This window comes from Peromyscus eremicus, unplaced genomic scaffold (genome assembly GCF_949786415.1).
Source record: "Peromyscus eremicus unplaced genomic scaffold, PerEre_H2_v1 PerEre#2#chr22_unloc_1, whole genome shotgun sequence".
Lineage (NCBI taxonomy): Eukaryota > Metazoa > Chordata > Mammalia > Rodentia > Cricetidae > Peromyscus > Peromyscus eremicus.
This window is the reverse complement of record NW_026734286.1, coordinates 10,047,812-10,075,419: the sequence shown is the minus strand read 5'-3', so window position 1 is coordinate 10,075,419 and position 27,608 is coordinate 10,047,812. Positions and strand designations below refer to the sequence as shown.

General features: G+C 60.9%; 1 protein-coding gene across 3 annotated transcripts; it reads left to right on the top strand.

Moving 5' to 3' along the window:
- On the top strand, positions 1 to 27,272 carry Pip5k1c (phosphatidylinositol-4-phosphate 5-kinase type 1 gamma). 3 transcript variants are annotated; one of them, XM_059252034.1, is made up of 19 exons: positions 1 to 127; positions 12,642 to 12,673; positions 13,258 to 13,350; positions 13,819 to 13,949; positions 14,516 to 14,633; positions 15,318 to 15,470; positions 16,669 to 16,968; positions 18,007 to 18,212; positions 18,915 to 18,998; positions 19,614 to 19,662; positions 20,187 to 20,271; positions 20,498 to 20,659; positions 20,948 to 21,086; positions 21,180 to 21,212; positions 21,567 to 21,668; positions 22,406 to 22,532; positions 23,319 to 23,396; positions 24,598 to 24,675; positions 24,982 to 27,272. In XM_059252034.1, the coding sequence occupies exons 1-19, from the start codon at positions 34 to 36 to the stop codon at positions 24,982 to 24,984; spliced, it is 2,067 nt and encodes a 688-aa protein (XP_059108017.1). In that variant the 5' UTR covers positions 1 to 33; the 3' UTR covers positions 24,985 to 27,272. The 3 variants fall into 3 exon arrangements, with proteins under 3 accessions (XP_059108017.1, XP_059108015.1, XP_059108016.1); XM_059252032.1 differs by lacking the exon at positions 23,319 to 23,396 and having other exon boundaries at positions 3 to 127; XM_059252033.1 differs by lacking the exons at positions 23,319 to 23,396; positions 24,598 to 24,675 and having other exon boundaries at positions 4 to 127.
- Positions 27,273 to 27,608: the final 336 nt, after the last annotated feature.

The window sequence follows — 27,608 nt, the reverse complement described above, 5'->3', positions numbered from 1 at the left end:
CCGCCGCCGCCGCCGCCGCCGGAGCGCTCGGCCATGGAGCTGGAGGTGCCGGACGAGGCGGAGAGCGCCGAGGCGGGGGCCGTGACGGCGGAGGCGGCCTGGTCCGCGGACAGCGGGGCGGAAGCAGGTAAGCCCGGACCCCCCCGGCGCCGCCGTGCGCTCGCCCCGCTCCCCCTCCGCGGCGCGGTGGCCTCGCCCGCTCGCCCTGCGCCGCGCTGCGGCCCGCCGGGCCGTTCCATTCGCCCGCGCCGCGCGGGGGTGCGCGCGCCCTCCCATTCCGTGCGCGGAGGGGAGTCGGCGCTCGGGCCGGGAGGCTGCACCGCCCCGCCCGGGGACACGGGGTTCGCGGCGCCCGGCCCGGTTTCAGGTCCTCGGGTGACGACGCGGTCGACTCGCAGACGTGCGTGGGTGCGGCTCTTTATGCTGGCAGCCTGGGGAGGGAGCGAGCCCCGTTAGATGCATGCGCTCGCGGGGACGGGGTCCTCGGGCTTGGAGGCAGAGGGGACCCCTTGCTGCGGGTGATGGGCAAGCCCTCCGCGCCTGCCCCGTTGGGTGTGTGGAGAGTGGCCTGTCCACGGCGTGGGAGGCTGGAGCACCCTGTTCCAGTGGGGGGACCCCACCTGCGGGCCCTCCCCGGCTGGGAAGGGCGAGAACGTCCTCCATGCGACCCCCTTTCTGGGGCCACCATGCTGGGCTGTCAATCCTGCAAGTGTCACCTTCTGGTCCCTACACACCGCCGACCACCCATTTGTGGGCCTCAGTTTACCTCTCTCTGAAACGGGGTGTGGGGGCAGAGGAACGATGTTGAGGTGATTTCTCCACCCTGGCTGCGCGAGCCGGTGTCCTGTCAACCGCAGACCTCCCAGGCCCTTCTCCCGACCCTGGCTGCCACGCTAGCGTGGCCCGTGGGACGCCCCAGCTTCCTCTCGTCCCCTTTGCTGCCACGAGCAGCCTCTCTGCGTGTGCGTTCCGGCTGAGAACAGAACGCTCCCTTCTCCATCGAGGTCACGGGAACTTTCTGGATTCACAGAACCCTAGGCTCCTCCAGCAGCATCCCATGGCAGACCGCGCGCTGTGGTCTCGGTGGACCCACACAGGCATAGGGGTCCCCCCTGGAGCTGTCCTTACCGGAGACCAGGAAGGGAGGAAGAGCCAGGCAGCCGGTGGTCCCCAGCCGCGGGCTGCCATCTGGAACCCAGTGGTAGTGATCCGGCTTCCTGCCACCTGCCCCTCCTTCTCCACTGTCACTCGGGGTCCTGGCCCCTCAGTCCCTTGCCCTGCTGGAGGAATTGTGTGGGGGACAGCCCGGTCCGTTTCTCACTGTCCGCCTTCTGGCCTAGTGTGGCCATAAACCTGATAGTTCTAGGTGCTCAGGTCCCAGGGCAGCCTCAGGGCAAACATTCCCTCCCCTGGAGCCTTGGGGACAGAAGCTTCCACAGGGTCTGTCTCTGAACTCTGGACAAACCTGACTCCAGACCCCCAGGGGCTGTTCCTCCCGGAAGTCCTTCTTCCTGACTGGAGTCCTGCTAAGCCAGTCATTCACACAGAATCCCGCAGCTGCCGTGTGGTGTGTGGGTCCCAACCGCCAGTCCTGCTCTTCAGGGTGCCCCCAACTATAAAATGGGGAGCACCCCAGCCCTGACCGCCTTAAAGGAGTCAGTGTTGTTGGTTAGCATTTTGTTACCACCCCATGTACCACCGCCCTCCGCTGTGGCCCATTCTGTCGGCTTCCGTCTGTTAAACGTGTGAACACAGTGTGCGTGTCCAGGGTTGGTGCCGTCTGGTCATGGCGGGGGTGGGCTGGAGGTCAAAGGCAGGCAGAGCGAGGCCTCCCCTGGTTCTTCCCGGAAAGGCTGAGTGCTCTGGGTGCCCCCTCCCCTGCTGCCTGGCCAGCCAGTCTGCTATCTGCTCTGGTAATTTCCATCAATCTGATGGGACGCTAACCTACCTCTGTGCTGTTTAGAATCCAGTTACATTAAGGACTCCTTGCTCCAGAGGCCTGGCCCCAAAACTGGCCCGCCTCATGTCTTCCCGTGATTGCAGGGGTCCCTGTGTGGTTTGTGGGCTCATGGCCTGGCTTGGGAAGGCTGGGTACTCAGGGCACGTGGCTTGGTGACCTGCCTGGACTATAGTGTGAGCTGTTCCTAAACCTCATCGTTCCCAGCCTGCCACTGCCTCCTCCCCCATCCAAACTGGCGGCGAATTATGTCAGCGCTGCTTCTAAAATCACCCCAGAGTCTGCCCACGTCTCCTCCACCCTCTGCCTCCACCTGGTCCAGCTCCATCGTCCTTCGTTCGCTTCCCCCAGCTCTCCCGCTCCAGAAGGAGCCCCGTGAAAACTGGCTCAGGGCCCTCCCCCTGCCCCATCCCCTCCCGCCCCCTCCTCTGTCTCTGCCCCTCGCTCTCTCGGCTTCTCCAGTAGCACAGCACCAGGACAGGGTGGCATTCAACAGGTGCGCCGTGACTGCCAAGGTGTGCCGCGGTGATCCGTGCCGTGCCAGGTGTAGCAGGAAGAAGCAGTGACCTTGACGTCAGGGTCAAAACTGTTGACCTTAGAGACAAAAGGTTCGGTCAGGTCTTACCCTAGGTGTCATGCTGAGATCCTACGGTTGTATGTCTGCGCCTCAGTCTACCCGGTGGAGAGAGACTCTGGGGCCCTTCCTCGATTAGACTTCTGGGGTCAGGGTGCTGACGTGCACAGGAGCAAGGTAGGGCCTGGGACCCGGGCTGGACTAATTGCGGCCCCCATGCTAGGTTTTGTTGATAAAGTTTTTTGGTTTTGGTTTTGGTTTTCGAGACAGGGTTTCTCTGTGTAGCCCTGGCTATCCTGGATCTCGCTCTGTAGCCCAGGCTGGCCTCGAACTCACAGAGATCTGCCCGCCTCTGCCTCCCGAGTGCTGGGATTAAAGGCGTGCGCCACCACCGCCTGGTAATAAAGTTTTATCAGTACATGGCCGTGCCCATCATCCCACAGGCTGCTGCAGCTGCTCCCTGCTCAGTTTCCGGGCCAGCAGCCACAGCTGGGACTGCTGGCCACACCGACCTTCCCGGCCTCAGCTCGCTTCCCTTGGAGCACATCAGATAGGGGTCAGCCGTGAAGGTGACATCAAGCTGGGACCTGAAGGAGAAGCAGCTGCCCAGGCAGGGGATTGGTGAGCAGAGCCCTGGCTCCACCCCAGCACCGCATAAGCCGGGTGTGGGGGTGCCCGCTGTCAGCCCAGCACTCGGGAGGTGGAGGCAGAGGGTCAGGAGCGTGCTGGCAGCCCAATCCTCTCCTCTACCTTGTTGGTCCTGGGACCGGAGCTCAGGGCCTCAGGCTTGGCGACAAGCTCCTCCCCCCACTGAGCCGTCTGCAGGCCCAGTGCCGACCTATCTCGAGGAGGTCCAGCTGTACCAGGTTGGCCAGGGCTCCGATGTCAGGGCTTGTGATGACCAGGGACAGCGTCAAGGGCTGCATGGCTGGGGCTGGCCTGGAGCTCTTGCTCCCTCCGGGAGGCAGGGAGCCAGCCGGTGCAGAGCCCCGAGCTGTCTGTGGTCGTGTATATGTGCTGCAGGTTTGGGGATCTGGGGTTTGGCAGCTGGACTTGATGGAGGCCACACCAACATTGGTCATGGGCAGCTGTGTCTCTTGAGAATAGTGTGGTGGGTGCTTCGGGATATGTTGAGGTCTCTGGTGGGTCGTGAGTGGACCAGGAGTCAGTGGCCCCTGTACTTGGTGACCGTGCAGGTGGGGACCCTGCGTGGGATTACCCTGAGCCAGGAATTAGCTCAGAGCCGCCACAAAGCCACGGCCTCGTGGGCTGACAGACCCTCTGTGCCACCACAGGCCTTCAGGGGACTTGACTCCTAACACTTCCAGTGTGTCCATCTGTGTCCGGGTGAGGGGGAGCAGATGTGGGGCACGGGTAATCCCCAGCCTGCAGTGACAGGGCGCTGGGTGGAGGCAGGGCATGGCGTGCGTACTGAGCAAGCTTTGGATCTAGCCTGGTTCGAGGGTGCTGGGGTCCAGGTGACTCACCACACGCTGTCGACCCGGCTTGGGGAGCTAAGCAGAGCCAGGCCTGCTGTGAGGGGGGGACCCGTGGGCTCAGCGTACTGGGTTCATGCAGGGGCTCAGCTGCGGCCACTCCACCTGATTCCCGGCCTGATTCCATGCACTGTTTTTTGGTTTGGTAGCCTCTTGCCACGGTGGTTCTGTCACCGTCACTGCGCTCCCATCTCACCTCCCTGTTGCTCACCTCGATGCGCCTGCCCTTGGTCCTGTGCCAGTCACGGATTGGCCTCATTTTCTGGAAACTGCATCTTTCCTGCTTCCCATTGTGTTGTCTTTTGTTGGTTTGTAGGAGCTCTTTGTATATTGTGGACCCTTCTCTTTCCTCTGTGACGCCAGTGTGTGTCCCGTCGCTCTTCTGGTGGCTACTGACCATCAGCAAATTTTAGTTTTGCTGTTGTCAAGTGTGTCCATCTGTCCCCAGTTTGACATCATGGATAGAAATTTCCCATCCTGAGGTTTCTACTCTTCGAAGTTCCCTCTTTGTGTTTTGGTTTGGTTTCATGTAGCCCAGGCTAGCCTCAAACTCACTGTGTAGCAGAGGACGATCTTAAACTTCCAATTCTCCTGCCTCTACCTCTTGAGTGCTGGGTGACAGGTGTGCACCACCACACCTGGTTCACGTGATGCTAAGGACGGACGGACGGACGGACGGAGCCCGGGGCCTGGTGCCTGCTCTGCCCACTGAGCCCCAGCCCCACTTTTTCTTTTTTTGGGGGGGAGGGGTGTCTTGTAACCCAGGTGGCGACACAGAGCAGGAGAAATGACCAGGACTCCTACCTGGCTGGACACTGCCTAAGGGGGACACAACCACCTGGCCACGTGTCCTGGGGGGGCACAGCCTGGCCCCCACCTGGGACTTGGCTGGTGGTCGCTTTGCCCGACACAGCTCTTCATGGCAGATGCCGAGCCTTCTCTCCTGTCTCCATCACTGGCTCTTAGCATTGTCCCACTGCCTGGGGACCTGGAGGACTGTGGGTGGCCCGGTCCCCTGTCTGGCCTGGCTTCCTGTTTACCGCAGGAGCTGACCCGCAGGGTAGTTTGTCTTGTGTGGTGGGAGGGCCGAAGGGACAGTCACCCTGGAGAACAAGGGCCATGGGGTCCCGGTGCCCACCCAGGGTTGTACCCGTCCCGCGGCCCCGCCGCACCCCTGCCCTGATGGTCGGTCCCAGCGGGCCCCCAGAGTTCTGTGGTGTGTGTGGCAGCCTCCACCTCTCCCGCCACAGCCACCTCGTGATTTCCTCTCTCTGTTCCAGAGAGGTGACGCCAGTTCCCAGGACAGCTGGCGGCTGAGGAGAGGAAGTGCAGCCCAGGCCTGCCCAGCCTCCAGGCCACATGGGGTGTCCCTGTGTGCTTACAGGTCACCGACCTGCCACCTTGAACATTAACAAGGTTGACATCTGCACTGGGGCCTCTCAGCTCCAGTGAAATTCAGACACGGTTGGCGTGCTCAGCCGTTAGTCCACAGCTTACGTTATAGTTCCTGTCGCCATCCTGCCATCCGTGGGGTGGCTGGCGATCACGTGTGGTGTGTGTGCCAGGGTGCGTGTGGTGGTCCAACTCTGGGTCACTTCTCTCCTCTTGTGTGGGTTCCAGGGATTGAACTCAGGTCCTCGGGCATGTGCACCTTTACTTACTGCTCTTGTGGTGTTTATATGCAGTCTCCATCTCTGTCTCCTTCCAGAACCTTCCATCACCCCATCCTCTCTTTAGCACCTCCTGGAAACGCATGAATCCAGTTCCTGTCTCAGGGCGGCCTCTACTGGAGCACATGCCCTGTGCCTTCGTGTGTCCAGGTCCCTCCACACTGGGGTGTCAGAACCTTGCTCCTGTTCACGGCTGAGTAATACTCCATTTGGGGATAAATCACGCTTTTGTACCCTTCCTCCTGTGGGCAGATGTCCATTGCTTCCCTAGCCTTGGCTGTTTCCGGTGCTCCTGTAGGGAGTGTGTGCACAAGGTTTTGGGTGGACCAAGCTGTTCACTTCCCCTGCTGGCTGCCGGAGGGTGGATTCGCTGAGTCACTGAGAAACTGTGTGTCCAACTGAGGACAATCCAGGCTCACCCACAGCAGCCGGATACTTCTCCCTCCCTGCCGGCTGCAGGTGGCTTCCCATGACCAGCTTAGCTGACGTTGGTGATTGTTTTAATTTTTAATATTCCATATGTACTTCTCATGTGCTGCCCTGTGGTTGTTGAGGCCAGAGGTCAACTTACAGGAATCACTTTTCTCTCTCTGCGGTGTGGTCCTGGGATTGAACTCAGGCCATCCAGCTTGGCAGCAAGCACCTTCGCCCACTGGGCCCTCTCACCGGCCCACATTGCCTGTTTTCTGACTACAGCCTCACTAGAGGGCACGAGGTGGCATCTCATTGTGGGTTGTTTCATTGTTTATTTATACGTATGTGCGCGTGTCTGCGTGGGTTTGTGGCCAGTGTGCGTGGGGCGCCATGGATCTCCGGGAACTGAAGTTGTAGGTGGTTACAAGTCGTGTGGGTGCTGGGAATCAAACTTGGGTCCCCTGGAAGAGCAGCCAGTGCTCTTGACCACCATGTCACCTCCTCAGCCGCCGTCGTCATGGTGACTGTCCCTTCTCTCTGTGTTCTGGACAGGGTCCTCATTGTGTAGCCTAGGCTGGCCTTGATCTCCCGAGAGCCATGAGGACAGGCAGGGGCCACCGTGCCTTCTGTGGAGCGGGAGCCGGGATGTCATGCATGGCCTCTGAGTCAGCACCCCTGTGGGTGGGGCTGCTCCCCTCTGCAGAGGGTTTTTTTTTAAATCTTCAAATGGGCTAGCTCCTGCTAGTGTCCCTAAGATGAACTCTGAGCTGGGAGGTGGCCGTGAGTCCTGCCGTGGCTCGCCCTGCAGGGACCCAACAGCAACAGGAGAGAGTGATGAGGTCACTGAAACCGAGGGGACCGTCCCTGAGAGCTGAGCCACAGCAGTGGGCAGCACACAGGTGTGGGCTGTGCAAATGTCCTGTGGCAGAGACCCTGGCTCAGGGCGGTGATGGGGACAGCATGTGGCGGGCAGCAGCGGTCTAATGTGAGTTCTCCTTCAGCCAGAACCGGAACACCCTGGTGTGGAGTCTCTGCCCCCCAGGGAGGGTTTGATCATCAGAACCTCCAGAACCTCTGGGGAATGAATAGATTTGGACTGTGGAGCGGCGGCCTACTGGGCAGCAGCGGACCCTTGTCCTGTCCCTCCACCTGTCCTGTGATCCAGGCCTCCCGTGCTCAGCTCCCCACCGCCACTGTGACCTGTTCTCTCGAGAACATTAAACCAGGGTCCTCAGCCTCCCCTAGTCCTCAGATAAAATCTGAGGTGAGGCAGAGTATTCTCCTGGCTTGCACTGCCCTCAATACCAGCCTGGTTTACACAGTGAGACCCTGTCTCAACATCCTCTCCTTGCCTACACACCACAGGAGACCATCTTGCTCTGTAGCCCAGGCTAGCCCGAAACACATCATCCCCCTGCCTCAGCCTCCCAGTTGGACATGGGGCACGATGCCTGCCTGAATTCTTCCTTTCTGCCTGTCGGAGTTGTCAGTGGTGCATTGGTGGGCACAGCAGCTCTGGGGCCCCTGGGGTCAAAGGATCCAGCATTGTCCCGCTGCCCGTGGTGTGCAGTAAAGAGTAACGGGCAGAGCGGGCAGCAGGCGTGCCCTCGCACGAGGGTCCAGGCAGTGGCTCCGCCAGGGTTTGGAAAACTCGCTTTATTTGTGACCTTGAACCCTTCCTGTTCCACAGGACTCAGTTTTTCAGCAGTGGGTGACAGGACACACCAGCAATGTGTCGACTTGCTCACCAGGGAAAGGTGGTCGCCCATGGGAGACACCGAAGCTTCTCTTGTGTGAGACAAGGTCTCGTGTGGCCCAGGCTGGCTCAAGGTGGCCGTGTAGCCAAGGATAACACTCCTGATCTTGAACGGTAGCCAAGTAGATGAACTCCTGGCCCTCCTGCCTCCACCTCCCTGTGCTGGGATGACAGGCTTGGGCCACCAGCTCAGCAGTGTGACATCCAGCTCACCACAATCCCCCTGCCTCAGCCTCCAGAGTCCTGGAAAGATGGATGTCACCACCAGTTCTGGTCACTTCCTTACCTGAGATATTCTTTCTCCACCCCTTCCTCCTCCATCTCCTCCTTCTCCTCTGTCCCCTCCTCCATCCCCTCCTCCTCCTCCACCTCCTCCTTTACCTCCTCTATCTCCTCCTCTTCTATCATCTCCTCCTCCATCACCTCCTCCATCTCCTCCTTCTCCTCTGTCCCCTCCTCCATCCCCTCCTCCTCCTCCACCTCCTCTATCTCCTCCTCTTCTATCATCTCCTCCTCCATCACCTCCTCCATCTCCTCCATCACCTTCTCCATCTCCTCCTTCACCTCCTTCACCTCCTCCACCTCCTCCTTTACCTCCTCCTCTTCCATCTCCTCTACCTCCTCCATCACCTCCTTCATATCCTTCTCTATTACCTTATCCTCCATCTCCTCCTCCACCTCCTCCATCACCACCTCATCCATCTCCATCATTTCCTCCTCTTCCATCTCCTCCTCCTTTGCCTCCCCTACCTCCTCCATCTCCTCCACCCTCTCCTCTATCTCCTTTTTCACCTACTCCTGTATCTCTTCTTCCATCTCCTTCATTCCCTCCTCCATCACCTTCTCCATCTCCTCCACCACTCCTCATCTCCTCCATCACCTCCTCCATCTCCTCCATCACCTTCTCCATCTCCTCCATCTCCTCCACCACTCCTCATCTCCTCCATCACCTCCTCCATCTCTCTTCCATCTCCTCCATCACCTTCTCCATCTCCTCCATCTCCTCCACCACTCCTCATCTCCTCCTCCTCCTCCATCACCTCCTCCATCTCCCCTTTTATTTTCTATTTCTGCAGTTCTGGGGACAGAGCTTAGGGCTTGTGGGTGCCCTGCAGTATCTCTGGGAGCTGCACGGTCCCAGCTCCTCTCTCGGTAGACTTTGTTTGGAGCTTGGTATTGGAGGCCTCTGGGTCAGGTGGTTCTTCATGTGGGCCTGGGTCACTCTGACATCTGTAAAGTCCCTTAAAACAGCAGTCGCAAAAAGAGACCATTAACCACCACCACCACCACCACCCCCCACTCCACCCCACCAGGGAACCAAGTGCCCACAGGTTTCCCCAGCTGCACGGTGGGCACAGACCAGCGTTGTATAGACCAGGCCAATGGTCGGCTCATGATGTGGCCTTGGCCTTCAGACCTGCCCGCTTTTCAGGGAGCTGAGCTTTGTCTCTCAGTCCTGCAGAAAACCACTAATCCTGTCCCCCCACACTGCAGGGGTGGGGCCGGGAAGCGAGGTGAGAGGCTGCTGAGGGAAGTTGGCTCTCACTGAAAGGATTGGCTACAAAGCCAGGCTTCCCGACCTTGGCTTCTCAGAGGCCAGGCCCCAGCTCTGTGACAGCTGGAGTCTGCAGGTTCCATAAGGCCACACCGGTGGTCATGTGCTCACAGCCATGGGCACTCACTTCTGTGCCTGGATTTGGGCCTTTCTGAGCTCTAATTGGTAGACTGCGGGCATCACTTACTCAGGGTGCACCTGCATGACATCAGGGTGTTCGCTGGTCTCTCAGGCTTCTCCCCTAAAGGCAGCCCCTAGCCCACAAACGCACTTCCCTCTGCATTCTCCTGTCCTGGGCATGTCCTGTCATCGAGTCCACATTGTGGCTTTTGGGTCTGGGTCTCTCTGAGTACTTGTCCTCAGTGTCAGGCCTCACTCCTGTTCTTGGCTGTGTGGTACTCCGGTGAATGGATGGACAGGATGGGACTACACTGTGGCGTGTGAGGAATCCTGCCGGGCAGCGGCGCTGGCCCTGCGCTCCTCCTCGAGGTCTCCGGGCACAGCCTCTCCATCTCCGGGAGCCGCTGCCACCGCTGCTGAACCGGCGGCCCAGATGTGGGAGCGCCACACCACTCTTGGCCTTTAACCATGCCGCTGTGCCTGGGGTTGCCACTCTTTGTGGGTCTCACCTGTGGTCATGGTTAGCGGGAGAAGCATCTTGAGCCGGCTCCGTGGGTGGGTGTGGTCCTGGGTGGCCAGAGCTGCTGGGACCACCAGGACCACGTGCCAACTCTTCAGAGGGTCTCTCCTCTAACACGACCAGAGCAGGCCATGTGTACGTGTGGCATTGCGGCTGTCAGCCACCAGGCCCTTAACGGTCGTGCGGGAGGGTTGTGCAGCATGCCCGTGGGGTTTTGCCGGTGGGGTCTCTCTCAGCCGTGGGGCAAGCCTTGCAGGGATCTGGCAGAGCGAGCTGCAGGGGACAGAGCTGTGCAAGGTCCTGACAGGATGGAGCAGGGAAGCAGGGAGGTGTCTGCACAGGAAGCACTTGGTGGGACCCAGTCCCTGGGCTGGTGGACACCCCCCCACCTGTGCTTCCTCCTCTCCTGCCCCGGGCCTTGCCCTCTGAGGCAGAGCGAAGGCCTGCTCAAGGATCTGGGATCTCCCTGGCCGCGGTTTCTGTTTCCTGTCCGGTCAGCCCCTTCCCTTCCCTTCCTTCCTGTGCCGTGGGCCTCCCTCTGTTTCTCCTCTGTTGGTGTCATTGGGGTGTGCCGCTGAGTGGCCCCAATTCCTTGTTCCCTGCCTCGGTTTCAGGGCCCTCAGCGTGGGGAGGCCTGGGTGCAGAGGCAGAGAACCGTCATCTGGCAGTCAGTCGACAAACGTTGATGAATGGAAGCGTGCTCAGGCAGGAGGAAGCAGATGGCGTCTTCAGAACAGGGCAGCATCGATGAGGCAAAGGGTGGCTGGTGAGGAGGGTCGCAGGTGACGGGCACAGCCAGGTCTACAGAGACACAGGCTGTGGCCGGGGTGGCGTCCCCAGGCAGCATGCTGTTGTGGCCCGAGTGGTTGTGATGGATAGAGACACAGCTCCCAACCTGCCCAGAGAGGGTCATAGACTTACCTGAGGCCACACAGCATTGGGGAAGCAGACAGCGGCCCGAAGGTAGAGGGTCGCTGCCTGCCCCACCTAGGCAGAGTCGCCCACTTGCCTGAGTGCTGCCCGCGGACGTGGGCTGCCCGGGGCTCACGCACTGCGCCCGTAGCCAGCTGGTGCCCTGCCTCCCTCCTCCCCGACTATTTTTAAACATAATTTCCTGGAAAACGGGGCTGCTCACTCAGAAGATAATTGGCTGGGAGGAGAGGGCGTCTGTGCCGTGTCAGAGCCGCCGAGTGATGCTGTCCCCAGGGCCTGTCTTGGCCTCCATGTTTTAGGCAGGAAGGGAAACTGAGTCAAAAGCCCAATGACTCCAGAGAACCCGTGGCCACGTTGGGGCCTCAGTTTGGTTACGGGCAGGGTGGGGGCCTTGGGACCTCAGAATGTCACCTACAGCCCTGGGAGGTACTGGTTCTCGCTTCCAACCCCAGGGGCCTCCTGCAAGTCCTAGAATATTCCGCCTCGGTCCCCTGTCGTCGTCGTCCCCCCCCACACACTCCTTCTCCCTCCTCTCTGGGCCCCAGACGCATCCACAGATTGCTGCACTATCAAGGCAGATGCCAGGCCAGCTTCTAGAACCTTCCACTGGCTGCCAGGTGCCTGGTCATCAGATGGCCACCCACTGTCACCCAGGCACAGCCACAGCCGTGTGCCGCTGCCCAGGGTCCCAGTCAGGGCCGGGATCCGGGCGTCATTCCTGCACCCGATGTCCACGCATCTGTCCCAGGCCCACCCGGGTGCAGGGACCTTGTGTCCTTGGCTCACAGCCTCTTCCTTCCCCAGGACCCGAAGTGACCCTGGGTTCTAGGAATCACCCCCATTCCAAGCCCTCTCCTTTCCCCCACCAAGCACCTCCCGCAGAGGCGCCTGGCCTCCCCAACCCTTCCGTCACCACCCTAACGATCCACTCACGCCTCCATAGCCCCGCAGCTCCAGGCTGGGAACGCTCCTCTCCCTGAGGCTCCACTCACTCCACTCACTCCGGGACCCTACAACAGCCAAGTCCCTGCTCCCTGCGTCACCACAAAGCCCTGAATGTGAAACCCACGCGGGCACAGTCGCCTGGTCCCTGTGTCTGTCTGCATCCAGGGACCCCAGTGAGCCTGGGGTGGGTCAGAAGTCACCCCTGGGCACAGGCGCACACACCCCTCGTGGACCGGGCTCTGTGGTAAAGTGTTTACTGTGCAAGCCGAGGGACCAAGTTTGGATCTCTAACACCCAGGTAAAAGGCTGGGTGCCGTGGCACACCTGTAACCCCACCACGGGGGAGATGGAGGCAGGAGGGTCACCGAGCTCTCTAAGAGGCCAGACAGCCTGATGGTGAGCTCCAGGCTCAGCGAGAGACCTGGTCTCAAAAGCCAAGGTGCAGCCGGTGGTGGTGGCTCATGCTTTTAACCCCAGCACTCGGGAGGCAGAGGCAGGATCTCTGAGTTCGAGGCCAGCCTGAGCTACAGAGCGAGATCCAGGACAGCCAGGGCTGCACAGAGAAACCCTGTCTGAAAACAAAACAACATCAAAGCCAAGGTGAAGATGACTGAGGACGGCACCAGCCTGGACCTCTGGCATCCATGTGTGTGTCGAGGTAAAACATGAAGACACATGCTAACTGTGCCCTCCCTCTCCAGGTATGACCCAGAAGAAAGCTGTCCTTGCAGAGGTGAGTCCCGAGACCCTCCTCTCTGAGGAGACAAAGGTTTGAGCAGCCGCTGTGTGTTCCAGGCCGTGCACAGCACCTCTCTGGGCCCAAATACTGTTGAGTGTGTTGGGCTGAGAAAGCAGTAGTGGGGGGAGGGTTCCTGTTATCTACACAGCAAGAGGCCGGGGCCTTGGTCAACGGAGCCTGGTGTCTAGGACACCACCTGCCCAGGGGCCTGAGAGTCCTGAGTCCATGGTGAGGAATTGGAGGACCTTGTCCCCCTGGCTGGGGACCGTAATTCTTCAAGTCCTCATAAGGAAGGGTCCCAGGGACACCCAGAGCCGTGGAGTGATGAGGGGTGGGCCCAGGCTCCAGTGTCCCATGGATGGGGTGGGCAGCCATCTGGGTGTCTGGGAGCCGTGCGCGCCCCCTGGTGGCAGGTGCAAAGAACTGCAGGCCGCTTGGCCCCTGGTGACAGGCCTGCCTCTGTCCCCTCAGCCCACAGCGCCAGGCCAGCCTCCTTCTGCCTCCCAAGCCCTCTTCTGCGCTGCCTGGACCTTCTGGAGACCTTCCCGACCTAACTGGTTTTGCTCCCTGTTCCCCAGGCCCCCTCGGTGACAGGGCAGCCGGGCCCTGGCCACGGGAAGAAGCTGGGCCATCGAGGTGTGGACGCGTCTGGAGAGACCACATATAAGAAGGTAACCAGGGGCTGTCATGGGTGGCCAGGGAGGGAGGAACCGTGGCCAGCCGGCAGGCCCTCCGGGTCAGCAGGGGCCGCAGCCTCCCGCTGTGGCTGTTGCTGAAGCTGTTTGCTGAGGTAGGCAGTATGTCCCTCTGACTCGCCTTTTTTAAGGTGCACAGCCATCAGAGCTGTGAAGCCAACCCCTCTGTCTAGAACGTTGTATTACCCCAAAGAAAACCTGCTCGTCCCCATGATAAGCAGCTGCCCCTCTGAGCCCCTGCATCCACGAATCCACTTCCTGTCATGGCGTCTTCTGTTCTATGTGGCCGTGCACGGAGGGGCCCTGCTGTGGGAGGTGGCTCTTGGCTTGACGGATGCGGCTCTCGATGCAGCTGGATGCCCCCTGTTGTGGCACACTGGCGGAGGGGGGCTGCACAGCACAGAGAGGCCTTGAGGGTCCTGATGCCACCGACTCTCCCCACAGACCACCTCGTCCACCTTGAAGGGTGCCATCCAGCTGGGGATCGGGTACACAGTGGGCAACCTCAGCTCTAAGCCGGAGCGCGATGTGCTCATGCAGGACTTCTACGTGGTAGAGAGCATCTTCTTTCCCAGGTATGCCCCGATGCCACCGCCCCACTCTCCTGTGGCTGAGCAGGAGGCTGTCAGTGTGAGCCAGCAAGGCCGCCATGCCCCTGCCTGCACATCCACATTCTAGCAGCAGGAAGGAGACACACATGACCTCTGTTCTGCGTGCATCTCATTGGCTAGAATTGGTCACATGACCGTAGGTAGCTGCAAGAGAGGCTGGGCAGCCCTGTCTTATCCTGACCATCTCTGCCCTGGAAAGTGTCACAGGCCCCAGTGCCAGTGAGAAAGGGAGGAGGCCGTGGGTGACATGGCCGCCATGTAAGCATGCCTTTCTGAGTTCTGGTCCCCAAAACCACTCAAGCCAGGCCTGGTGCCTGTCTATAACCTTAGAGTGGGGGAGGCGGAGATTCATGGCCAAATAAATCAGTGACCTCTGGGTTCAGTGTCTCAGAAAATAAGGTGGAGAGGGGTTGACCTCTGACCTCCACATGCACATACATATGGAGGGAGGGAAGGATGGGACGAATGGGGAGAGGCACCCCAAAAAGCCACAGTCCCTCACAGCCATCCCCCTGCGTCCTCCTCCGCAGCGAAGGGAGCAACCTCACCCCCGCCCACCACTTCCAGGATTTCCGCTTCAAGACCTATGCACCTGTTGCCTTCCGTTACTTCCGGGAGCTCTTCGGCATCCGGCCAGACGATTACTTGGTAAGTGTATCAGTCAGCGTTGCCAAGTAACAAGCTACCCCAGGCTGGCACCTGAGAACAGCAGCTGTGTGCCACCTCCCAGGGGCCAGAGTGTGCGGCTCCACTGGGCACAAAACAGAAGCGGGGTCCCTCGGCCCCTTCAAGGACATCATGTCCTCTCGTGGGCTATGCCACTGCCTGTGAGCATCCTGGGGACCAAGCCTTCAGCCATGGGGTCTGGCTTGACGCTGCCACCCGCGGCCCCCTCATGGTGGCCTGCCCGTGGTCCTTGTTTGTGAGCTCCTGTTGAGTTGGCACGGTCTCCAGGAGGCTGTGGATTCATCTAGAGAGCGGCCGGGGCTTCAGACCCGGGTAGCCTTGGTCCAGGGGCCCTGGGGGAAGTGAGCGGGCACTGTTGACAGTGGGCAGACACAGGGCAGGCTCCTGGGTTCCCAGGAGGGTCCCCACCACCCAGTCACCGTGACGCTGTAGGGCCAGCAGTGCTGGGGCAGGAGGGAAGCCAGGCGTGGGCGTCCCTGCCTTCTGGGGACAGACAGATGGCCGGGCTGTGGAACGGTCACGGCTGTCACGCTGAGGTTCCAGGCGGGGAGTGGGGGGGGCGAGGTGTGCCCACGGTCACACAGGACCCGGCGGCCGAGGCAGACAGAGCCCCGGCTGCTCACGCCTCCCGCCTCCACCCTCCAGTACTCCCTGTGCAATGAACCACTCATTGAGCTGTCCAACCCTGGTGCCAGCGGCTCCGTCTTCTACGTCACCAGCGACGACGAGTTTATCATCAAGACCGTCATGCACAAGGAGGCGGAGTTCCTGCAGAAGCTGCTGCCCGGCTACTACATGGTGCGTGCCTGCCTGGGGGTGGGCGGGCTGGGGCGAGGCCTTTCGGGGAGTGTGTGGGAATGCCCCCTCCACCCTCTGGGCCGCAGGGCTGGGGGATGCACTGAGTCAGGCACAGAGGAGAAGACCCCCTCATAAAAGGTCACTGTGTAGGGCAGCAGCTGGCTCCACCCTTCTCCGCTCACCTCAGAACTCAGACAGGCCTGGAGCCAGAGTAGACAGACACTCAGCCCAGGGCGGGAGCTTCATTAGTGACCTCACAGGCCTGGCCGTGACCGCCCTGGGTGTCCTAGCCAGACTGCGACGCTTTCCCCTTTGGGACATCATTCTTACATTGGATGATACCTAGGGTGGGACCCCAGATGTCCCGAGCTCGAGCCAGCCTGTGTTCCTGCCGTGGGACGGGACGGGAATTCTGACCTTGAGAGAGCACTGGGAGACGCCAGGCAGGAGCAGGGGCCAAGGGCGGCCGGGGCAAAGGCCCCTGTCCCCAGCCTGCCATACCAAGCTGCATCTCGGGGAAACAGTGTGAAGGAGAGAAGTGGTCCCTGACCTGCACATGCGTGCTGTGGCATGCAGTCGTGTGCAGGTGCTTGTGCTCACAGACGCACTAGCAAATGACAAGGAGCAGGGTGCACTCATGCAGACTGTTGGCCTGGCGTCAGAGTCTGCGACCCTGTCTCAGAATAAAGAGTGTCGATGTGGTACCCACACCTCCAGTCCCAGCTCTCAGGAGCAGGAGTCAGAGGCAGGCAGATCTCTTAGCTAAAGGCCAGCCTGGTCGACAAATGAGTCCAGGCTGGCCAGGGCCACACAGTGAGACCTTTTCTTGAAGAAATAAACAACAAGAGAGGTAATGGGGACTGGAGAGGTATCCCAGTAGTTAGGGCACCCGCCGCTCTTGCAGAGGACCTGGTGTCAGTTCTCAGCACCCACGTAGCTGCTTAAAAGCTCCCTGTAACCCCAGGTCCAGGGATCTTATGCCCACTTCGGCACCAGGCACACGAACATGTTTATGTGCAGATACACATAAAGTAAAAATTAAAACTAGGTGAGAGCCGGAGGGTGGTAGTTCCCTCCTTCAATCCCAGCACTCAGAGGCAGAGTCAAGAGGACCTCTGTGAATCACACACTCTTCTGAGATCCAAGGACGAGGCTCGACCCAGCCCATCTGACAGCTCCTTGTCCACTTGCCCTGCAGAACCTCAACCAGAACCCGCGCACGCTGCTGCCCAAATTCTATGGGCTGTATTGTGTGCAGTCTGGCGGCAAGAACATCCGTGTGGTGGTCATGAACAACGTGCTGCCCCGAGTCGTTAAAATGCACCTCAAGTTTGACCTCAAGGGCTCCACGTACAAGCGCAGAGCGAGCAAGAAGGAGAAGGAGAAGAGCCTGCCCACCTACAAGGACCTGGACTTCATGCAGGACATGCCCGAAGGGCTGCTGCTGGACGCCGACACCTTCGGCGCCCTGGTCAAGACGCTGCAGCGTGACTGCCTGGTAAGCGCATCCCCCTCACCCCGGATCTGCCCTGCGGGGCTCAGCGGTGGAACCAGTTTGCTCTGGTGACTCCTGTCGTCCCAGCGTGGGAGGCAGAGGCAGGAGCATCACTCAGGCCAGGGAGTTAGTCAGAGCCGGGAGACAGAGACAGGGCTGGGTGGTTAGTGTTAGGTAGCATGGGGGCTGGCCTCCGTCCCCAGCGTCCCCGGTAAGAAATGAGAGCTTAGCCGGAAGCAAGGCTCAGTGGGTAGGTGGGGCCTCTGCCCAGCGTGCTGGAGCCCTGGTTCCATCCTGCTGCCACAGAAACCAGGTGTGGTGGCGCAGGCTTGTACTCAGGAGCGTCAGCCTCAGCTACATAGTGAGTTTGAGGCCAGCCTGGGCTACATGAAACCTTTTCTGAAAAATAAGGCAATTAATTTTTTTTTTTTTTTTTTCAAGACAGGGTTTCTCTGTGTAGCCGTGGCTGTCCTGGATCTCACTCTGTAGACCAGGCTGGCCTCGAACTCACAGTTCTGCCTTCCTTTGCCTCCTAGTGCTGGGATTAAAGGTGTGCGCCACCACCGCCCGGCCTTTTTGTGTTTGTTTTTTTGAGACAGGTTCTCACTATGTAGCCCAGACTGTCCTGGAACTTGCTATGTAGACAAGGCTGGACTCAAACTCACAGAAATCCACCTGCCTCCGTCTCACGTGTGCTGGAATTAAAGGCGTGTGCCAAACAAGGCCTGCCTGAATGTGGTTTCTACATTCCTGTGTCTTGTGGAGACTGGAAGGGCCTAGCTGTCAGCACTCTGTTTTCTTGAACTCACTGTTCATAGCTCTCAGGCTCCAGGAGGGACCAGCCCAGGGGCCTCCAGGAGGGCTGAGTACCTCCTCCTGGTCTGAGTCCTAGATCCAAGAGTGACAGTCTGGCCCCTCCAGGTCCCCAGACCTCCCGGTCCATCCAGACAGCCTGACCCCAGTGCCCAGTGCGCTGCGACCCCGTCAGGTGTGGGTTGGCAGCTGGGCCAACTGTCCCCTGACCCGTGTCCCCGGTGCCAGGTGCTAGAGAGCTTCAAGATCATGGACTACAGCCTCCTGCTGGGCGTGCACAACATCGATCAGCAGGAGCGCGAGCGCCAGGCCGAGGGTGCGCGGAGCACTGCGGACGAGAAGCGGCCGGTGGCACAGAAGGCCCTGTACTCCACCGCCATGGAGTCCATCCAGGGTGGCGCTGCGCGTGGGGAGGCCATCGAGACGGATGACACGTGAGTGGGGTGACAGGGCCCCCGTAGCCGCATTCTCCCTTGCGGTGGACCGACCATGTGTAGTTACCAGTCCTGACCCCAAGGGGGCAGTGGAGCTGGACAGGGAATCTCGGAGTTCAGGCCAGCCAGGACTGCACAGGGAGACCCCGTCTAATACCAGGAGGGACAGTAGCTTTGAGTGACCCTCCTTCTTCACCCACCACCCCGTCGCCCCCAGAGGGAGGCTCTGTGGGGAGAGCTGTCAGTCCTAGCCTGGGGTGAGGCCCGAGGACTGGGGGCTGCAGCTCTGTCGCCATGGACGGGGAAGAGTGAGCAAAGGGCCTGGGAGGCTGTCCCCCTCAGACTGTCTCGGCTTTTGTAGGGTCTGCGTGGGGCCCCGTGGGGACCAGGTGAGCCCGTGCGCCCCGTGTGGAGTGAGCCAAGCCGGTGGGGCTCCATCTTCAGCTGCAGGGCTTTGGGCTGCTGTGGCGTTTGGGGGCATCACTAACTGGACTGGGCCGCGTGGTGGCGGCCGGTGTGGTGTGATTAACATGAGGATGTGTGAGGCTGCCATGCCCTGGGTGCCGTGTGCATGCGCGCAGGGAGGCATGCTGTGTCTGCTCAGCCTGGACCCAGTGGCTGCCCAGTTGCCCCCAGGATGGAGGTCCCAGACTTGTCGGCCTGGCCGTCCTGTGTCGGGCTGATGAGAGCCTCTCTCCGCAGGATGGGCGGAATCCCGGCAGTGAATGGGCGCGGGGAGCGGCTGCTGCTGCACATTGGGATCATCGACATCCTGCAGTCTTACCGGTGCGTGTAGCTAGAGTTTCCCTGCCTGGCCCACGGTCAGGACAAATCTCTCTCACCCGCCAGTCCCACAGCCGCTCAGACCCGACCAAGTAAACACAGAGACTTATAGTGCTTACAAACTGTATGGCCGTGGCAGGCTTCTTGCTAACTGTTCTTACAGCTTAAATTAATCCATTTCCATTAATCTATACCTTGCCACGTGGCTCGTGGCTTACCGGCATCTTCACATGCTGTTTCTCATCATGGTGGCTGGCAGTGTCTCTGACTCAGCCTTCCACTTCCCAGCTTTATTCTCCTCCTTGTCCCGCCTACACTTCCTGCCTAGCCAATGGCCAATCAGTGTTTTATTTATTGACTAATTAGCAACACATTTGCCATACAGAACATCCCACAGCAGGTGTGCAGGCCATGCCCAACAGACTGGCCATACTCACCTCCTGCCTGACCACGCCCCCAGGGTGATTGGTCACGCCCACACGCCCGCCCTCCCTTGACCCTATCTCACTAACCTTCAGGCCATCCTGATGACCCAGCCCGTCAGCTTGGCCTGCAGCCCTGCCTCCGCCAGCGTTGGGCCAGTGGGCTGACCTTCTGGGCCCTTCTGTCTGTCCCCAGGTTCATCAAGAAGTTAGAACACACCTGGAAAGCCCTTGTCCACGATGGGGTGAGTGCCATTCACAGTCATTCATTCATTCATTGTACCCATCTGCCCTCTGCTGAGCAGCTCAGACTTCCCAGGGTGCTGTGCAGCCCAGCGGGGCTAGGCCTGTCACCTGTCCAGGCCAAGAGGAGCAGGGGACATACAGGTGCCCCACAGCTTAGAGCTGGCCTCTGGTCTGGGTTCCACGGGCATGCTGGGAAGGGTTTCTTTACATGACAAGCTGCTGGGGGCCTCGTTCCCACAGCCCCCGTCTCCGTGATTCTTACTCAAGTATTCAAGACTACGGTAGAATGCAGACTCTAAGAGAGAATCTCCTCTAAGGGTCATTGGGAAGGGGCAGGTCGAAGCTTCCAGAATGTGTGCTAAGGTTGGGATGCAGTGTCATCCTAGCACTCAAGGGCCTGAGGCAGGAGAAGCCTGGGTTTGAGGTCAGCCTGGGCTGCATGTGACCTTGTGTCTGGAAACAAGGAAGAGGCTGTGGGCGCATCCTCCGGTGAGACTGTCCCCGCCCCGCTGTGCTTTCCTAGGACACCGTCTCAGTCCACCGGCCCAGCTTCTATGCCGAGCGCTTCTTCAAGTTCATGAGCAGCACAGTCTTCCGGAAGAGTTCATGTGAGCCGCCGCCTGCAGGAGGGGACACAGGGCCAGAGAGCCCCAGCTGGGGTTGGGGGCAGATCAGGGTCAGCCTGTGAGCTCCTGTGAGAGCCAGCCCCCCCCCCCCCCCCCCCCCCCCCCCCCCCCCCCCCGACACTGGCCCAGAGAGGGGCAGGCCGTGAGGGGAGGAGTCACCTCCAGGAAGCTGTGGGGCCGAGGCCACCCCTGACCTCTTCCCCTGCAGCCCTGAAGTCCTCTCCATCCAAGAAAGGGCGCGGTGCCCTGCTGGCCGTCAAACCCCTGGGGCCCACGGCCGCTTTCTCAGCTAGCCAGATCCCCAGCGAGAGAGAAGACGCACAGTATGACCTGCGGGGGGCCCGCAGCTACCCCACACTGGAGGATGAAGGTGACCTGCTAGCCTGTGGTCTGGGCACCCAGGAAACCAGACCCTGAAGGAACCCTGGGGATGGCCCGGGGACACAGTACACGTGCCAAGGCCCTGGGGCGGGCCTGAGCCCGGGAGGTAGCGGGAGGTGCAGAGGACAGCAGAAGTCATGCGTCAGTAACAACCAGATTGGACAGGGTGGCTGAGGGGGGGCGGGGGGGGCAGGAGCAGAAGGCCAGCTCCTGAGGCCAAGCGAGTGGGGGGCGATGGGAGGGGACCCCAGTCTGCTTAGGCGTGCCCTCCACACAGGCCGGCCCGACCTCCTGCCCTGCACCCCACCTTCCTTTGAAGAAGCCACCACGGCCTCCATTGCCACCACCCTGTCGTCCACCTCCCTCTCCATCCCAGAGCGCTCCCCTTCAGAGACGTCGGAGCAGCCCCGGTACAGGTGGGTGGAGTTGTTCCGAGTGGGCGCTAGGAGCAGGGGGCACAGCGGCTCGTCGCCGCAGCGCTGACCGCCACCTGTGTGCCTTCCCCACAGGCGGCGCACGCAGTCTTCAGGCCAGGATGGCCGGTGAGCCCCCGCTTTCCCCAGGGCCCCATCCGCCTTCTTCAAAGGCGGCAGCATTTGGCATTGAGCTCCAGGCTTCACCTCACAGACACTGCAGGCCTGGCCGGCTTCCAGAACCTTCCGACCCTCCTGCATCTCAGGTCCAGACACCCAGCAGTGCCCGGCTCCCCAGCGTGTGGGCCGCTGGGCACTTGACCACCTGCTTGTGCTGCGCACACCCCTCGGGCCCCAGCAGGACCCAGCGGCTGCTCCCACTCCCTCGCAGCCCCCAGGCTAGGACCCCCGGGGACCAGGAATCAAAGGCAGCTCTGGGGCTCTGGGGTCGGGGGGAAACTGAGGCTGGGCCGTCCCCTGCAGGCCCCAGGAGGAGCCCCACGTGGAGGACCTACAGAAGATAACGGTGCAGGTGGAACCAGTGTGCAGTGTGGGGATCGTGGTCCCCAAGGAGCCGGATGCAGGGTAAGTGAGTGCCTTCCCCGTTCAGAGATGGTGACTTGACCTGGATTCTGCACCGGCCTGTGTGTAGGGACATGTGGCTGTCACTGTCACCCAGGCCTGGCTGCTCTGTTAGATAAGAAGTGTGCACACCTGTCCCCCCAGCACTGGGGAGGCTGAGGCAGGACAGGGTCTTGGTTAAGGCTTGTGTTGCTGTGGTAAACACCATGAGCAGCTTGGAGAGGAAAGGGTTTATCATCTCAGGTCACACTCGGTCAGGAGGGAAGCTGGGGCAGGCACTGACCGAGGCCATGAGGAGTGCCACCCGGGAGCCTCAGCTGGCTTTCTTCACGGCTTTGTGGAGTGGATCCTCCCCCATCAATCCATCAAGAGAACGTCACCATAGGCTGGGCATAGTAGCAAATACCTTTAGACACGGGAGGATCCGAGTTCAAGGCCAGTCTAGTCTACAGAAGGAGTTTCGGGACAGCTGGGCTGTGTAGAGAGACGTCGGTAACAGGAAGGGAAATGGCCGGCATACAGAGCAGTCTGGTGAGGGCGTTTTTCTCGTTCGTGGGTCCATCTTCAAGGATGACACTGTCTTCTTGACAGAACTAGGCAGCACAGACAGCTGTGGGTTCCACAACCAAGAAAACTAGTGTCCCCCAAGATGGAGAGGGAGTTGATAGATGCAGGGAAGGCCAGGAGGGCGGCCTGCTCACAGAACCACCTAGGACGCCACCACTGTCCTGTGTCCCCAGAGCGGAGGTCCCCCTAGCTGGGGCATCGGCTGCCGCCACTGTGGAAGTGGACGCCGCCAGCCAGGCCTCCGAGCCCGCCAGCCAGGCCTCGGATGAGGAGGACGCACCCTCCACAGACATCTATTTTGTAAGTCCCCTAAGCCTCCCCAGCCTCCGTGGGCCCTCGTGCCCCCAAGGTACCTGTGGACAGTCACACCTGCCTCTGTCTGGCATCATCACTCTGGGTGACAGGGGCAGGGCCCCTTCTTGGCCATGGGGAGACCGGAGCAAAGACTGAGGCCCTATGTCTCTGGCAAGCTGGAGACCCAAGAGTGTCTGGTCCTTCTGGGGGCAAGTTCTATTCATGATGGTGGGGCCTGGGGACCCAGGGAGTGACAGGTCCGATGCTGCCTGCTCTGTGAGGTGGGGACTTGGCCCCTCATGGATAAGGCTGGTTCAGTCCAGGCCTCGGGGATCTGGGACCCTCAGTGACCCTCGTCCACCACGGGGAGAAACACTAGAGGGGTCGTGGGTCCAGTGCAGGGTCATGCCGTATAAATGGGTCAGAGCCTCGGCAGCCCCTTGGGGGCCCGCCGGCCTATCACGGTGTCATCTTTTGTCCCTGGGGCCCAGGGTTGTCCGCACACCCACCTGAGACCCTCACTGCTTCCCGACTAACTCACCCACTGTCTACACTGCGCCACTGAGGCCCGTGCCCCTACCTGGGCCTGGCAGTGCCCAGGGCTGCGGCATCGTGGGTTAGGTTCTGGCCTTAATGGGCCCCCACCCCACCCCACCCACACATCCCGCTTCAGTCGCCTGTGCCCGCCAGCCCTGCTCGGCCGCCCGCCCGCCTGTCCCCCTGCCTGGTTCCCGCCTCATCCTCTGCCCTCTCCTCTCTTCCTTCCTCCCGCCCGGCCCGCTGTGTGGCCAGTTCGCCCATGGGAGATACTGGCTTTTCTCTCCCCGTCGCCACCAACTGCGGGCCGTGACACCGAGCCACACAGGCACTGTAAGTGACCGCAGACCGTCACACGTGGAGATGGGCTCCCAGAACACAGCAGCCCACACCCCTTCTCTCCTCACATGACTGTGGAGTCAGAGCCGTAGGGCGGTCAGCTGGCCCTGACCCGACTGGATGTGCGCTCATAGAACCGTCACAGCAGTGGCCATCTTCGGCGGGGCCCAAGGACCCCAGCCTGCCTCCTGTGTCACGTGTGTGCACACTTCTTACCATCCAGGCTCTGCCCCTCCCTCTGCAGCATACTTCACAGGAGGAGAAACTGAGGCTCAGGCCACACAGGGAATCACGTCCTCAGGGCCCCCATCACTACACTGCTGGGTCACCTCCCAGTGCACATGCCTGGGCCGCAGCACGGATCTCGTTCCCTAGGGCTGTCACCTCCATACCAACGAGTATTGGCCCAGAGAGGTTGAGTGACATGCCAGGGCTACACCAGCACTGGTGTGGCAGGAACAGCACAGACAGGCACACACCCGTCACCCCAGCACTGAGAGGTGGAGGCAGGAAGTTTGGGGATTTGATGGAGCCAGGCATGGCTAAGGTGGGGGTGCCGAGCCTCAGTCTGCAGAGGAGACTCTGGTGGGCTCCTTGCAGGAGGTAGACCGTGGTTGCAGGGCTGGCCTGGCCCTGGGAGGTCGTCCTGGGCTCTTTGTCCACCAGCCTTGCTGTCTGAGGCCCTCCTGTGCCTGGGACACCCCTCCCTGGGACAGGGCCGCTGGCCTGTGGCCCGTTCCCACCCGGGACAGTGCTGCTTGCCACCGTGACAGCCCAGGCTGGCTCCCTGGGGTTCTGGTTCTGTGGGAGTCCGCTGAGGCTCGGCTCCGATAGAACTCATGCAGGGCCACGTCCTGCCCGGGCACCCACAGTGCGCAGCGGCCTGTGGAGGGAGCCCAGGGTGCTGGCCAGAGCAGGCCAGGGGACCAGGCAGGCCGGGTGGGGTACAATGGAGAGGAGGAGACCCCTGCCCCTCCCCCGCTATCCCGCCTGCACCCCGGCTTCACTAACTGCTTCCGCTGCCACTGCTGCTTCCCCAGGGCTGAGGGTTGGGGGCAGGCGCCCCTCACGGAGGGCACCGGGGTTGCGGCTGCTCCCCGGGTTGGGGTCCCCCTCTTTTACTCTCTGTCTCTTCCTTCTGCCTGTCTGCTCCTCGCCCCCGCTCTTCTGCACCCCTCCTGCACGCGCTGCGCAGCCCACCGACGAGAGGAGCTGGGTGTACTCCCCGCTTCACTATAGCGCGCGGCCCGCCTCCGACGGCGAGAGCGACACAGTAAGTCCCAGGCAGGGTGGGAGGACGAGGCCGGAGCTCCTCCCTCCCCTGCCCCTCCTCCCTGTACTCCTCACCCATTCTTCTCGCTCCTTTTGCTTCAACTCCTCCCTCCTCCCCTCCCTCCCCTCCCCCTCCCCTGCTTTAGGCATAGGCATCTCTAGTTGTGCCTGCCAGGTGGGCCAGGGAGCCCAGGCCTGACTCTGGGCCACCCACACCTGCAGCCCCGAGGCTGCACCTGGAGCCTTGGTGGGAGGCTGGGGTCCCGCCAGGCCCCGCCCTCCCTCACCCGCCCTCTGGTTTTCACAGTAACTTCTATGCAGTCCCCAGTCTGGAGCCCAGGGTCCTGCCAGCCCAGCCACTTCCTGGAGGCGCTGCTCCCCACTGGGGCCCAGAGCTCAGTGACATCACCCCGAGGGCCCTGGCCCGACCTCATCCTCGTCCTCCCCACCAAAGGATGCCACCGGCCAGGCCTGTCCCCAGGATAGCTTGGGCCACCATCCGCCGCTACCTGTGCCTGTTGGGGCGGTGGCAACGTTCAGAGTGCCCAATCCTGTATTTATTTTGGGTCCTTTTTTGCACGGAGAGGGAGCACAGGAGTGATGTTCCAGGAGACAGACAAAAGACAGAACCCAGGAAGAGGCTGCAGCCGCTGGCCTTGGCGGATCAGGCTCTACATGTTCTCCTACGTTGGGGATCCGCCTCAGCGGCCAGTGGCTCCAGTAAAGCCCACTCTCTCCAGGGCTCTCATGGTGGCCTGCAGAGGGGACCGGCCCTGGAGCCTCCTTGCCATCCCAGACTGTGCTCCTGAGTGGATGAGGCCACTGTTGCTGCCTCAGCGGAGCCCCTCCGTCACCTCAGGTTTGGACCTGAGCAGACCAGAACTAGCCATGCCCTGTGGACTTTCTGCATCTTTTTACCGCCACCGGAAGGATGTCCCCAAGCACGAATGTCCTGCGGTTACAATCAAACCTGGCGCTGACTGGGAGTGGCTGGATTGCCTGCCTCCCATCCCCGTGAAGCCCTGAGTTGAGGGCATGGTTCCCTTCAACTCTCAGGGGACTCCCTGAGAGGAGCAAGACCAGGTTCCAGAGTGACAGCAGGGTCCAAACACCCCAGCTGAAGACAACACCAGGGAGACCCCACCACACCCACATGGGACTTCTGGGAAGTAGTGTGTTGGGAACAGTCCCGTCTTGTCCCTGCTTCATGGATGCTCCACCCATGGTGTTCTTGTAGAAAGAGTCGAGCTGGAACATTCTGAAAGCCAGGCTTCAGCTCCAGCACAGGGCCCTCAGGTCAGCCCCACGGGCCTTGGGTTGTACCTTCAGGGACACAGAAGTCAGGACCTGGCTGGCTGACTGGGACCACAGCAGAGGAGTAGAGGCATTGAGGAGCATGATGCAGCCCATCCTGCAGGGGTGGATTTCCTTTGTGGCAATGGAGGGCTTGGAGCCCGGGATCTGACCCTTGCCGGTGTGCTCATGGGAGCCGCAGTAGACAAGATGGACAGATGCCTGCTCTGGACCTCCCCACAGCCCCACATTAAGTCTCAGGGCCCCTCCAAAGGTCGGCACTGCTTGCTGACGGGAGTCCTGTTGTTCGGAGACCTGCAGGTGGCAAGTGAACACCCATGTGGTGAGCCACTGAATGAGTTGACTCAGGCTACAAAGGCAACGTCTGGCCTTGCACACACCCCTCCAGGAAGGCATTGTCATACCTGTCCTCCCAACACCTGGAAAGGTAAGGCAGGAGGACTGTGGCAAGTTCCAGGCTAGGCGGGGCTACAGAGTGAAATCTTGTCTCTCGAGACCAAAAGAAGAAGAAAAGAGAAAAAAAAAAAAAAAAAAAAAATCCCCGGGCTGGCGCTACTGCTCCTTGGGCAGAGCTCACCCAGCAGCGGGAGCCCTGGGTTCCATCCCAGCACGTGGGAGGTGGAGACAGTGAGCAGTTCAAGGGCATCCTTGTCTATATATCCAGTTGGAGGCTGGCCTGGGTTACATGAGACCCTCTCAAAAGAGAATCTGTAAATAACTTTGTGACTCCCCATCCTGTACCCCATCCTGGTCGCCAATGGCCTCTACCGCCCCACCGTGGACGGCGTGTGAACTGTACTGTAAGGACCAGAGGCACCTCCACGGCTGAGGTGTCCTCGGTCCGCCTCTGTCCCCCCCAAGCCATCCCAGCAACTCCCCTGTCCAGCCCCACAACCACCTCAGTGCAATATACCCTCCCCGTGGGGTCCCTTGGCACGGTACTGTCTCCGCAGCCCTCCGTCCCCCACCCCCACCTCTCTCCGGTGGTTAAAAATGGCATCGCACACCCTCACCCCGTCCTGTTTTTATTGCTGAATCCATTCGGAAAACGACAAACCTCGTGTGTCTTACTCATCAGGGCGAGGGAGTCCCGGGTCCTCAGCCCCTGCGGTCTGGTGTGTGACAATCCAAGCACGGTGTCCCCCGGCACCAACCAGGGGGCCCTGTCCCTCCGGTACAGCCGCTGCTGGCCGCCGCCGCTGCCGGCATCTGTGTGCAGCCCAGGTTCCCGCCCCACCGCCACAGTCCCTCTTTTGGAGATCTCTAATAAATCGGGTATAAACAGCTGGCCTCCGACGACTTGGGCGTGCCCTGGTGTCTGGGGTGGGAGACGCGGGTGACACATCCCAGCAGGGACAGGCGAGCGCTCAGACTCCCCTTCAAGCCTCAGTTTCCCTGTCTGTCCGTTATTACCCGGTCTGACGCACTGCACCTCGAGCTGACCGACCGGCATCTGGGAGTCCGCAAACGCTCCGGTCCGGGCCCGCCACGTTCACAGGCTGGCCTGGGACAGCGAAGGCCTCCGTGACTCACGTTCCGGGGCTTGCGGGTTTCAGCTCTCAGACCTCCACAGGCTGCACGCCCGTAAGCCCCGCCCACGTTAGCCACGCCCTTCTCTGG

Bases quoted from the DNA above. Each gene is read 5' to 3' on its own strand.
- Pip5k1c (XM_059252034.1), top strand. From the start codon at position 34: ATGGAGCTGGAGGTGCCGGACGAGGCGGAGAGCGCCGAGGCGGGGGCC. The intron at 13,950-14,515 runs GTATGCCCCGAT...CCTCCTCCGCAG, and splicing joins GAGAGCATCTTCTTTCCCAG to CGAAGGGAGCAACCTCACCC. The intron at 15,471-16,668 runs GTGCGTGCCTGC...CTTGCCCTGCAG, and splicing joins TGCTGCCCGGCTACTACATG to AACCTCAACCAGAACCCGCG.